This window comes from Chelonia mydas, chromosome 5 (genome assembly GCF_015237465.2).
Source record: "Chelonia mydas isolate rCheMyd1 chromosome 5, rCheMyd1.pri.v2, whole genome shotgun sequence".
NCBI classification, from domain to species: Eukaryota; Metazoa; Chordata; order Testudines; family Cheloniidae; genus Chelonia; species Chelonia mydas.
Window position 1 is genome coordinate 1,562,810 of NC_051245.2, and position 13,770 is coordinate 1,576,579.

The 13,770-nt window shown below is 53.2% G+C and overlaps 1 protein-coding gene across 5 annotated transcripts in view; it reads right to left on the reverse strand.

Moving 5' to 3' along the window:
- The window catches only part of LOC102936782 (receptor-type tyrosine-protein phosphatase kappa), a 94,376-nt gene that overhangs the window by 48,766 nt on the left and 31,840 nt on the right, over positions 1-13,770 (reverse strand). For 2 of the 5 annotated variants that reach the window (XM_037902600.2, XM_037902599.2), the window contains exon 2: positions 13,543-13,722. The exons of the other annotated variants lie outside the window; for them this stretch is intronic. In XM_037902600.2, the coding sequence (XP_037758528.1) occupies positions 13,543-13,722 (180 nt within the window). The remainder of the gene's footprint in view (positions 1-13,542; positions 13,723-13,770) is intronic. 5 annotated transcript variants of the gene reach the window in all.

Genomic DNA, 13,770 nt, shown 5'->3' on the forward strand with positions numbered 1-13,770 from the left:
TTGGAGATCTGCTGTGAATCCGGCAAGATGAAATTCCCTAAAGACAGGGTGTGACGCAGCAGGGAGGGGGGAGTGTTGACCTGGGAATGTGGCAGGGGAGTTTCACTGGGAGACCTGAGAGCTTGTAACCTGAGCCAGGATGGGGCTGGGGAGGTAACACCTCTGCCTGGGAAACTGGTCAAAGACTGCAGGAGGGAGCCTGCTGAGGGGGAGTTTGCTTTCAGTTTGGGGCTGGGTGGAGGAACACAGGGAGCCCCAGGGCTGGGTCTAAGCTCCCTGCCCCCAGAAGGACTTCACTGTGGGGTCCTGGTTGTGCCCACAAGCCCTATTTTAGATTGTGTTCCTATTGTCCAATAAACCTTCTGTTTTACTGGCTGGCTGAGAGTCTCAGTGAATCCCAGGAAGAGGGGTGCAGGGCCTGGACTCCCCCACACTCCGTGACAACTGGTGGCAGCGGTGGGATCTACTGCACCCCGTGAACGGCGCTTCCTGCAGTAAGTGACTGGGGAGCAGTAAAACGAAGGGGGATTGACGGGGACCAGGCGTGCTGAAGATTCAGAGAGAGACGGTTCCAGGGGGCGGTTAACCCCTGGGAGTGTGTGACCAGAGAGAAGGACTTTTGCACTAACAGGGTTCCCCGGGAGATTGCAGCGAGCGGTCCCAGGGGCGGAGGAGTCTGCAGCTCGACCCTGGCAAAGAGGTGGTGACCTCAAGAAGGACTGGCACACTAGGGGCTTTTCCTGGAAACCGTGGACAGCTGCCCGGCCTGCGAGTGGCCAGCAGGGAGATGTACGCTAAACGCCTTAAGAGCGACCTGGTGGAGCTGTGCAGGCAGAGGGGGCTGCGCATCGGGAGGTCCACCAAGGAACAGCTGATTGCCCAGCTGGAGGAGAGGGATCGCTTGGATGACCCGATCCCTGTCCCTGAGGGAAGCCGCCCGGGGGACGCAGCATGGGCCCTGGGGCCTGACCGGGCTGGGAGGGGTCAGACTGCTGCCCAGGACATCCCGAGACCCTTCCTACCTATGCCTGGGGGAGGGGTTGGGGGAAGCCCGGCAAATACCAAGGGCACCCTGACCCCGGCAGCCAGCGGGGGATCCTACGGGCAGAGCTCCCCATCCCTGGAGCGGATGCAGCTGGAATGGGAGAGGGAGATGAAAATGAGGGAGCTGGAGGATCATGAAAAACAATGTCAACATGAACGTCAGGAGAAGGAGAAACAAACACAGCATGAGCTGGAGCTGGCCAGGCTGAGGAGCAGAGGGGTCCCGGCTGCGGCGAGTGAGGGGGGACCCAAGACTGCAAGGAGCTTTGATAAGTGCTTCCTGGCCCAGCGGAAGGAGGGGGAGGACATAGATAGCTTCCTGGCGGCCTTTGAGAATGCCTGCGAGATGCACAGGGTTGACCCTGCAGACAGGCTCCAGTTCCTCACCCCCTTACTGGACCCCAAAGCCGTGGAGGTGTACAGCCGAATGACAGGGGCGGAGGCAGGGGACTATGAACTGTTCAAACAGGCCCTGCTCCGTGAGTTTGGGCTGACCCCCGAGATGTACCGGAGAACGTTCCAGAGTCAGTATAAAACGCCTGAGGTCACCTACCTACAACTGGTCAACAGGATGCAGGGATGTGCCCGCAAGTGGACAGCGGGGGCCCAAGCTAAAGAGGACCTGCTTGACCTAATCGTACCGGAGCAACTGTATAAACAGTGCCCTTCCGACCTGAGGCTGTGGCTGGTGGACAAAAAGCTCGAGAACCCCCAGCACGCAGGGCAGCTGGCCGACGAGTTTGTGAACAGTCGGTCGGGGGTAGCCGGGAGGAGTCCCAAAAGAACAGGCCCCCCCCCCCCCCCCCCCCCCCCCCCCCCCCCGATGCAGAGAGAGAGTCACCATGGGACCTCACAGCGGGGAAATATGGAGAACCCCCTCCCAAGGGGAACGCCTGGCGTCAGGACCGTCCGACCCGCTCGAGGGGACCAACGTGACCTGAGCTGCTATCACTGTGGCCAGAGAGACCACGTACGGACCCAGTGCCCCAGGCTTAGGGACAAACTGAGCAGACCCAACCTACCCAGGGTTAACTGGGTAGGGACCCAGCTGAGCGAGGGGCAGACGACCCAGGAAAGGGGGGCTGCCAGCTTACCACCTGCTCAGGAGGGAAGAATACCCCAGGCCAGCTCCTCTGGAGGGCTGGATGCTCTGGACTCAGGGTGCTCGGTTTACAGGGTGGGCGCGGGGCTGTCCCTCCGGAGAGAGTGCCTTGTTCCCCTGAAGGTGGATGGGAGGAAGGTCAATGGATACTGGGATATGGGCGCGGAGGTGACGCTGGCCCGGCCCAAGGTGGTGGCCCCAGATCGGGTGGTGCCCAACACCTACCTGACCCTGACGGGGGTGGGTGGGACCCCATTTAAGGTGCCCGTGGCAAGGGTACACCTGAAATGGGGGGCCAAGGAGGGCCCCAAGGATGTGGGGGTACACCTCCATTTGCCCACTGAGGTTTTGATGGGGGGAGACCTAGAGGACTGGCCAAGCAACCCCCAGACCGCCCTGGTTGTGACCCGTAGCTAGAGCCTGCGACGGGCATTATGCCCTGCCTTGGGGAGGGTACCACACCGGAGGCGCAGGACCCTACCCTGGTGGGGAGGGAGCGCCGAGGGGCACGGCTCAGAGAGGCTGTGGCCTCAAACCTGGCCAGCGAGAGAGAGCAGGCACCCATCCCTTCCCCAGCCGCTGAGTTCCAGGCCGAGTTGAGGGAAGATCCCTCCTTGCGGAAGCTCAGGGATCTGGCCGACCTCAGTGTGGGACGGACCATGAGGAGAGGCTGCCAGGAGAGGTTCCTGTGGGAGAAGGGGTTCCTGTACCGAGAATGGGCTCCCCCAGGGGAAGGGGAATCCTGTGGGATCAGGAGGCAGCTGGTGGTCCCCCAGAAGTATCGCCGCAAGCTACTGTACCTGGCCCATGACATCCCCCTCGCAGGGCACCAGGGAATCCGGCGCACCCGGCAGAGGTTGCTACAGAGCTTTTACTGGCCTGGGGTCGTTACCACCGTCCGGCAGTATTGCCGATCCTGTGACCCCTGTCAGAGGGTGGGGAAGGCCCGGGACAAGGGGAAAGCGGCGTTGAGACCTTTGCCCATCATAGAGGAACCTTTCCAGAAGGTGGCCATGGACATAGTGGGACCTCTGAGCAAGACGACCTGGTCGGGGAAGAAATACATTCTGGTGGTGGTAGATTTTGCCACCCGCTACCCCGAGGCAGTGCCCTTAGCTTCCATTGAAGCAGACACCATGGCAGATGTGCTCCTGACCATTTTCAGCCAAGTGGGGTTCCCCAAGGAAGTCTTGACAGACCAAGGCTCCAACTTCATGTCGGCCCTGCTCCGGTGCTTGTGGGAGAAATGTGGGGTCCGGCACAACTGGGCCTCAGCTTATAACACCCAGTCCAATGGGCTGGTGGAGAGGTTTAACGGGACGCTAAAGACGATGCTGAAAACCTTTATGAACCAGCACCCACAGGATTGGGACAAGTACTTACCTCACCTGCTGTTCGCGTAAAGGGAGGTGCCCCAGGAGTCTACCGGATTTTCGCCTTTCGAACTGTTATATGGAAGGAGGGTAAGGGGCCCCCTGGACCTGATGAGAGACGAATGGGAGGGGCAGGCCACTCCCGATGGAGAGTCAGTGGTGGAGTATGTCCTGATCTTCCGAGAGACACTGGCTGAACTCATGGGCCTGGCCAGGGAGAATCTGGCCAGAGCCTAGAAGAAGCAGAAGGTCTGGTATGACAGCACGGCGCGGGCCCATGCCTACGCCACCGGGGATCCGGTGATGGTTCTCATCCCCGTGAGAAAGAACAAACTACAGGCTGCCTGGGAGGGCCCTTTCAAGGTTGTCAAGCAGCTCAATGAGGTAAACTATGTGGTGGAGCTGTCGAACCGGGCGCACCACCGCCGGGTGTACCATGTGAATATGATGAAGCCATATTATGCCAGGGGGAATGTGGTGTTGGCCATGTGTGGACAGTGGGAGGAGCAGGGAGATGACCCTTTAGTAGATCTATTCCCTGGGACCAGAGCTGGTTCCCCCCTGGAAACAATTCCCCTCTCGGATCAGCTAACCCCTGCCCAGCAAGCTGAGATCAGGGGGGTGCTGTATCCGCTCCGACAGCTGTTTTCCAACCAGCCTGGAGGCACTAATCTGACTGTCCACCGGGTGCAGACAGGGTCACACCTGCCGATAAGATGCTCCCCCTTCCGAGTCACAGGGAAAACTGCTCAGGACCTGGAAAGAGAGGTCCGGGACATGCTGAACAAGTGCTGGACCGACTCCAGGGGGCTGGGCTGACCATAAAAGCTGAAAAGTGCAAGGTGGGGATGGCGGAAGTATCTTACCTGGGCCATCGGGTGGGGAGCGGCCATCTAAAGCCGGAACCAGCTACGGTGGAGGTGATCAGAGATTGGCCCGCTCCCCACACCAAAAAGCAGGTCCAAGCCTTTATTGGGTTGGCAGGATACTATCGAAGGTTTCTGCCCTGCTTAAGCGCCATAGCCGCCCCCATCACTGAGCTGTGCAAGAAGGGGAAGCCAGACAAAGTGGTCTGGACCGAGCAGTGCCAGGAAGCTTTCCAGGCGCTGAAGGAGGCTCTGGTCAGTGGCCCGGTTCTGGCAAACCCAGACTTTGACAAGCCCTTTATGGTGTTCACCGACGCCTCCGACACGGGACGGGGGCGGTGTTAATGCAGGAGGATGAAAAGGGGGAGAGACACCCCATCGTGTACCTGAGCAAGAAGTTGCTACCCCGGGAGCAACACTACACGGCCATCGAGAAGGAGTGCCTGGCCATGGTGTGGGCCCTCACGAAACTAGAGCCCTAGCTCTTCGGGCAACACTTCACCGTGTACACCGACCACTCTCCCCTGACCTGGCTGCACCAGATGAAAGGAGCCAACGCCAAGCTCCTGAGGTGGAGCCTGCTCCTGTAAGATTACGACATGGACGTGGTCCACGTGAAGGGAAGTGCCAACATGATAGCGGATGCGCTGTCCCGGACAGGGGGCCCTGAACTTTCCCAGGTTACTGGTCAGAGTGACCCCGCTCAGCTCAGACTCGAAGGGGGGAGAGATGGGACGCAGCAGGGAGGGGGGAGTGTTGACCTGGGAATGTGGCAGGGGAGTTTCATGGGGATGGGAGACCTGAGAGCCTGTAACCTGAGCCAGGACGGGGAGGGGGAGGTGACACCTCTGCCCGGGAAACTGGACAAAGGCTGCAGGAGAGAGCCTGCTGGGGGCGGGTTTGGTTTCAGTTTTGATGCTGGGTGGTAGAATGCAGGAAACCCCAGGGCTGGGGTCTAAGCTCCCTGCCCCACAGAAGGACTTCACTGAGGGGTCCTGGTTGTACCCACAAGCTCTCTTTTAGACTGTGTTCCTATTGTCCAATAAACCTTCTGTTTTACTGGCTGGCTGAGAGTCACGGTGAATCTCAGGAAGAGGGGTGCAGGGCCCGGACTCCCCCACACTCCGTGACAGCTTGTCATTAAATTAAATGAAAGATCGCTAGATGATCCTGAAAGCATTCCCAGGCACTCCAGTTAAAAGATAGGAAACAAAGGGTTGGAATAAATGGTCCATTTTCAGAAGGGAGAGAGGTAAATAGTGGTGTCCCCCAGGGGTCTGTACTGGGACCAGTCCTATTCAACATACCCATCAATGATCTGGAGAAAGGAGTAAACAGTGAGGTGGCAAAGTTTGCAGTTTCCTTTCAGAAAAGATGTGCACAAGTTGGAGGGAGTCCAGAGGAAAGCAACAAAGCGATAAAGGGTTAGAGAACCTGACCTGCGAGGAGGTCAAAATACTGGGCATGGCTACTCTTCAGGAAAGGAGACTCGGGGTAACAGCCTTCAGATATGCTAAGGGCTGTTAGAAAGAGGACAGTGATCAAGTGTTCTCCATGGCCACTGGAGGTAGGACAGGAAGTCATGGATGTAATCTGCAGGAAGGAAGATTTCGGTTAGCTATCAGGAAAAACTTTCTAACTCTCAGGGCAGTTAAGCTCTGGAACAGGCTTCCAAGGGAGGGTGTGAGATCACCGTCACTGGAGGTTTTTAAGACCAGGTTGGACAAACCCCTGTCAGGGCTGGTCCAGGGTTACTTGGCCCTGCCTCAGCACAGGGGGCTGGACTAAACGGCCTCTCGAGGTCCCTTCCAGCCCACATTTCTGTGATGCTGCGACAGAGAAGTCAGTGCTGGTCTGGGCTGCGGCTGCAGGCTTCTCTCTGTAGGTAGTGACAGAGTCTCTCTGTAGGTGGTGACACTGGGCACTACTCTAGGTAACTCGGAAAAATAAAAACCACGAGTATCCGTGAAGCCCTCGTGCTCTGGGCCCAGGCAAGCTGAAGCCCCTCTGCTGCTTGAACTTTCGGAGACCCTGCCCAACCCTGAGGAAGCTAGCACACAAACAGACAGGTCTGCACGCGGCTCACTAGCCAAGGCCAGCTTCGGCCTGGGAAACGTCTAGATAAGGCAGAAATGTTTAGCAAAAACTAGTAACAAATAAACCCAAATGAGGCAAGGCTCGGGCAATGCTACTAAAAAAAACCACAACTGGCTGCTTTAGCTAATTGGCTACGGTATTGTGCGGGGCAACAGGGAATTAGCTGCATAAGCTTATGTAATAAAATAAGCAAAGGTATAAATGTATACCGGAATCTGCATTCGGGGCTGCAGGATTTGAGACAGTTCAGTCTCCCTGCGCCCTATTTAAAGCGGCAAATAAATCTCTCTGCTTCTCCACCCCGTTGTGGTCATTGGCGCGACGCACACCGGGCAACAAACCCAGCTGCTGCTTGCCTTGGGTACTCTGTGCCGGCAACAGTTCTTGACGACCACGAAGGGACTCGAGGCTGCTATTTAGCCTTGCCCGGACCCCTCCCGGCGGTCGACGGATTGCAGCGACAACCGACGCCCAGCGCGCACCGGTGAGTTCATCGGGAGGCCTCGGAGGAGACGCGATTTGCTCGACCCCGGAGGGCACAACGGTGCAACGCGCCCTTATCGTGGAGAAGCAACTGCAGGCGACGGTGAGGAACCAGTCCCTTGAAAAAGGTAGGAACAGTCCAGTGGTCTGGACTTTCTCTGTTAAGACCTGGGAACGCCCAAAGTCGTCCAGAAATATAGGACAGGGACAGAGTACTATAGGCAGGGCACAGTGCACGCCCCTAGAATGCATTCTAGCAAACTAAAAAGTGTTTAAATCAAATCCAATAACAAAAAGCAAATTAAAAAGGTTTTGTATAGTAAACTGGCCTCAATATTGGCTAAAGGACCAGGAACGGTGGCCACCGGGAGGGTCAATCAATTATAATACGATCCTCCAATTAGTTCTGTTTTGTCAGCAAACAACTAAATGGAATAAACATCTGTATGCACAAGCATTTATGGCTTTAAAAAATAAAACAGACATTCTACAGAGCTGTAATTTAACTCCAACAGGACCGGTAGTTGCTAATGTTAGCCCTCAGAACCCCCCCAATGTTGTAATGGCAGATTCGGTGTCCCCTTCGGCCCCCACACCCCCACCTGATAAGGGTAGGACGCCTCGGGTTACCGAGATTGCCCCCTCAGTGGGACTCTATCCTTTAATTACCAAGACCGTTGTCAGAGTAGCAGCCGTGTCAGTCTGTATTCGCAAAAAGAACAGGAGGACTTGTGGCACCTTAGAGACTAACCAATTTATTTGAGCATGAGCTTTTGTGAGCTACAGCTCACTTCATTGGATGCATTCAGTGGAAAATACACTGAGGAGATTTATATACACATAGAACATGAAAAAATGGGTGTTTATCATGCACACTGTAAGGAGAGTGATCACTTAAGATGAGCTATTACCAGCAGGAGAGTGGGGGGAGGGAAGAAAACCTTTTGTAGTGATAATCAAGGTGGGCCATTTCCAGCAGTTAACAAGAACGTCTGAGGAACAGTGGGGCGGGGGGGGGGGGGAGGGGGGGGGAGGAATAAACAAGGGGAAATAGTTTTACTTTGTATAATGACTCAACCACTCCCAGTCTCTATTCAAGCCTAAGTTAATTGTATCCAATTTGCAAATTAATTCCAATTCAGCAGTCTCTCATTGGAGTCTGTTTCTGAAGTCTTTTCGCTGAAGAATAGCCACTTTTAGGTCAGAAATCGAGTGACCAGAGAGACTGATGTTATAATTCTTGACATCTGATTTGTGTCCATTTATTCTTTTGTGTAGAGACTGTCCAGTTTGACCAATGTACATGGCAGAGGGGCATTGCTGGCACATGATGGCATATATCACATTGGTAGATGTGCAGGTGAACCAGCCTCACCCATTTTTCCATGTTCTGTGTGTATATAAATCTCCTCACTGTATTTTCCACTGAATGCATCCGATGAAGTGAGCTGTAGCTCACGAAAGCTTATGCTCAAATAAATGGGTTAGTCTCTAAGGTGCCACAAGTCCTCCTGTTCTTTTTTCAAGACTGTTGTGGCTCCCCCAGGGGCAGAGGGACGCCAGGCTACCACCGTGCAAGTTTACACCCATGTGCCCTTCAATCCAATAAACTTAGCAGCTTTTAAAACACAGGCTGGGGAATTCTCCACAAACCCAAGCCAGTTTATTTCAGCCTTTGAGGGGTGCCTCAGTAGTCACAAACCGGATTGGGACAACTGTAATATCCTCCTAAAAACCTTGTTGTCTAAGGTGGAGCGGAATCAGGTTACAGCTAAGGCAAGGGAGGAGGCAGGGCAGAGACATGAAAAAGGAAGCTAATAAGAGCTCCAGCCCTGGGTCTGCCGGCTCTCTCTAAGCCATTTCAATTGTATATACATAAACAAAAAGGGATAGCCCTGGAAGTGCTAACCCAGTTGTTGGGGACCTGGAAACATCCCGTGGCTTATTTTTCCAAACAACTGGATCAGGTTGCAAAGGGTTGGCCGGCATGTTTACGGGCGGTCGCAGCTACTGCCCTAGTACTAAAAAAAGCTAAAAAGCTAACATTAAAAAAGAGTATGCAAATCTATACTCCCCATATGGTCCGAGCCCTTCTAAACACAAAGGGTGGGCTCTGGCTCACCCAGGCTCGGATTGCTCGGTATCAGGCTAAGCTGTTAGAGAACCCCGAGGTCACCCTGCAGTCTTGCCCCTCCCTTAACCCAGCCACCCTCTTGCCAGAAACAGAGGAACAAGAACACAACTGTTTAAAAACCACGGATGCCCAATACTCCAGCCGCCAGGACCTAAAGGATCAGCCGCTCCCAAATGTGAATTCTGAGGGGTACACTAATAGTAGCAGCATTGTCATAAAAAGGCAAAGGAGGGCGGGTGATGCTGTCGTAACCCTCCGTGATACCGTAGAGGCCGAGAGGTTGCCCACCGGGACCTCTGCCCAGCTGGCTGAGCTAGTAGCCCTGACCCGTGCACTCGAACTGTCAAAGGGGAAGCGGGTCAACATTTTCACCAATTCAAAGTATGCTTTTGGGGTGGTGCATGCTCATGCTGGCCTGTAAAAGCAAAGGGGAATGCTAACGGCCCAAGGCTCCCCAGTCAAGTACGGGCCCCAAATTCTCCGGCTCCTAAAAGCCGTACAACTCCCCTCGGAAGTAGCGGTGGTGCGCTGTAAAGCCCAACAAAGGAAAAATGAAGACATGGCCAGGGGCAATGCCAGGGCGGACAGAAAAGCCAAGCATGCCGCCACCTTGACTCCACCGGAAGCTGAGGATGCCCACATGCATACCCTCATCCCATCCGTGGGGGAGCTTCCAACCCCTCAGTACTCTTAAAAAAAAAAAAAAAAAAAAAAAAAAACTAGCTAACAAACTCAGTCTTCAAAAAAAAAAAAAAGGCTTCATTCCCCAGAAGGGAAGATCCTCCTACCGAAGGGCTTGATCCAGCCAATACTGCAGCAGCTACACCAAACCACTCACGCCGGCAGGAAGGCCCTTATCCAGCTAATAAAAAAATACTTCTTGACTTCTGGACTCCGACCCCTGGCTACCCAAATACAAGCTGACTGTTTAGTCTGCCAAAAGAATAACCCCCGGCCAGGACATCTAATAACACCAGCTACCCTGGAACCCACTCCAGGCCCCGAACTGGTGTAGCAAATACATTTTACTGAGTTTCCCCGAACTCAAGGGTTCAAATATCTCCTCGTTTTGGTAAACCAATTCAGCGGATGGCCTGAAGCCTTCCCATGCTGTAATTGCACTGCCAAAACAGTGGCCCTCAAGTTCATTAAGAAAATTATTCCCCGCTTCAGACTCCCCCAATAAATAAAATCTAACAATGAGACGCACTTCACATCAAAAATCGTTCAAAACATCTCAAATGCCTTACAGATCCCCTGGAAACTCCATACGCCCTAAAGACCGCAGGCCAGTGGTGTGGTAAAGCGTACCAATCAAACCCTTAAGCAACACCTCTCAAAAGTGTGCCAAAAAGCCCCCCTGCGATGGCCCAATGCTCTACCCCTTGTCCTGCTCCGCGTCCGCGCTCTCCCAAAGGGTAAATTAGGGCTCAGTCCCTTTAAAATTATGTTTAAAAGGACATGGCCTATAAATGGGACACCGGTTCTAACAAAAAAATAAAAAATAAAGTGTGGTTTTTTGTCTCAGTATATGTGCTCTCTGTCTGCTGTTCTCTCTTCTCTCCACAGGTATACCAAAGACTTCCAGCCTCTTCCATTGGATGCCCCTGTCCACTCCTTGCAGCCAGGTAACTCCGTGCTTGTTCGTACCTAAAAAAACAAGCCTCCCCCAAAAAAGTAAAAGGGACCCCACACCATCCTGCTGGTTTCCCACACGGCGGCAAAGGTCAAAAACCACAAAAACTGGATCCATCACTCTCGCCTGAAGGCGGTGCCTACTCCTCCCCCAGCGGAACAGTGAACCGTCCAGCCCGTCACCACGTCACCCTCCGACAATCTTAAACTCAAATTATTATTTAAAAAAACATAAGCACTGGGGGGGGGTGGGGAGCAGGGCTACAAGGGCATATACACCATAAGGTCCCTCATAGTAAATGTCATTTGCCTAGTAGTCCCCATATCTCTCTCTCGCTAAAAAAAAAAAAACAACCCATTATATAAATACCTATAAAGGCCTCAAAATAGCCTTTGCCCGGAAATTTAATCTTTCCAACTGCTAAATACGTTCCCAGATCCCCTACCATGCGGCCAGCTTCCCATGAACGGTGACCCCCCCCCCCCCCGCCACACACACACACAACTGGTCAAACCTCTATAACAAATAAATAAAAGCAAACGCCACTCGGTTGCAAACGCAGCCCACCTTAATAAAAAACTGTTCTAAAAAGGCCAAGTTTAGCAGCAACATTAATCCCTAAAAACCCTACTGAAATTCGACCCATAACCCCCTCCTCATCCGACTACGCTCCGTCCCCTTAAGTCTCCTTTATAAACGCCAGGAAGCCACTGCTAACCATACCTGGTTTGCTAAAAACAGCACCTGTCAATTTTATCTCTCCTCTAGTAACAATGTTACTATTCCCCTGTACAATAAAACGGCCTAAAACCAAAAAATAAAACAAATATATTATCCTCCCTCTCTGGCCTCTCAAATCAAAGCGGGTCTTAATGGCCAGGTGGCCAACAGCCAGTCCTTTTATATCTGTAGTAACTCTGCCTATAAATGGCTACCCCACCACTGGCATGAAAGCTGTTATGTGGGATACCTTATCCCTCCCCTTCGGGTCATGGCCCAACTCCCGTCTGGCCGTCCCAGGCATCGGCGGTCTCTGTATGCCACCCCTGTACCCATTAGTGAAGGGGACAAATTCAGTATAATTCTTATCCCAGGCTACGGAATAGGTAAATTGGCCAACCACTATCGTCAGCTTTCTGTATTTCTCACTAAGTTCGCCAATAATACCTTAGCCATAAAAAAAAGCCTTAATTCAGAGCTTTACCAATTCCGGTTGCTGTCCCTGCAAAACCGCCAGGCCTTAAATTACCTTCTAGCTGCACAGGGCAAAGTGTGTGCCCTAATTAAAAATAAATGCTGTACGTATGTCCCAAAAAATGCACAAAATATTAACAAGCACATCCTGTCAGCCGAACAGGCTCTTAACCAATAAAACCCCCCCAAAAAAGAGCCCACTCTTTTTGACTCACTCTAAAAATGGCTGCCCGACCTGGGGGAAGGCATTGTTCGTCTCCTGCTCACAGATGCCGTGTTGTGTATTATCATTCTCCCCTTGCTTGCCTATTATAAAGCACTCGTATATAAAATATCTGCCTCCCACTCCACAAAAACCCCATTATATCCTCTTGCTGAGGATTCTAACTCCTCTAATCACTTATTGTCCTTCAAATATAAAAAAAACTCAGTTGCAAGCTTGTTGAGTGTTCTCAGAAAAGGGAGTTGCTGGTGACACTGGGCACTACTCTAGGTAACTCGGAAAAATAAAAACCACAAGTGTCAGTGAAGCCCTCGTGCTCTGGGCCCAGGCAAACTGAAGCCCCTCTGCTGCTTGAACTTTCGGAGACCCTGCCCAACTCTGAGGAAGCTAGCACACAAACAGACAGGTCTGCACGCGGCTCACTAGCCAAGGCCAGCTTCGGCCTGGGAAACGTCTAGATAAGGCAGAAATGTTTAGCAAAAACTAGTAACAAATAAACCCAAATGAGGCAAGGCTCGGGCAATGCTACTAAAAAAAACCACAACTGGCTGCTTTAGCTAATTGGCTATGGTATTGTACGGGGCAACAAATAATTAATTGCATAAGCTTATATAATAAAATAAGCAAAAATATAAATGTATACCGTAATCTGCATTCAGAGCTGCAAAATTTAAAACAGCTCAGTCTCCCTGCGCCCTATTTAAAGCTTCAAATAAATCTCTCTGCTTCTCCACCCCGTTGTGGTCATTGGCGCGACGCATACCGGGCAACAAACCCAGCTGCTGCTTGCCTCGGGCACTCTGTGCTGGCAACAATAGGTATCAAGGCCAGAAGGGCCCATTCTGACCATCCCGTCTGACCTATTGCCTAGCCCAGGCCAGAGACCCGCCCTGGGGTCCCTGCAGGGGGGATCTTCTCCTCTTCTGCCAGTGACTCTGTTGCGCTCAGTAACTGGTGGTTGAATGAGAGCGAATCTTTAGAAAGGCAGCAGCCACCCTCGATGTAAACGCTCCATGTGTCAGAGACTCCACCCTGTCCCTGGGGCAGCTGTTCCCCTGGGGAATGACCCTCACTGTTAAAAGGTTGCACCAGAAATGGCCCCACCCCATCGTGTCCGAGGGACTGGCACAGTGACAGAGGCTGCAGCTCCGGCTCCTGGGGGCAGCTCTAGGAGTCTCAGTAGAACAGAGCCTCAGCTCCCCCTGCCCCCTGAGCTCTGTCTATCTGCCTCGGGCCCTGTACGGCACATCCCCGAAAGCCTGAGCTGGACCATTGCTCTGATCTGGGACGGCAATTCCTTCCTCCCTACAGTATCGAAGGGTCGCGGAGCATCCGGCACCAGTCCAGGCCCTTGGAATCACGGTGACCCACGTAGGGGGCCCACACTTACCCAGGCAGGCAGCAGTCTCATTCCAGACGCTCCGGTTCCCCCGTCCGGTACATGTGATCACGGGATGCGAGGGTTCGAACCCCTCAGGGCAGCTCAGGGTCACTGGTTCCTCCCTGCTATAATACATCTTGTCTGGTTCGAACCGCAGAGCTGAGGCCCAGCTGGGTTTGGGGCACTTTTCTGTTGGGAGAACAATCAGGTTTGGTGTCAGTAGAAAAAGGCGAGATT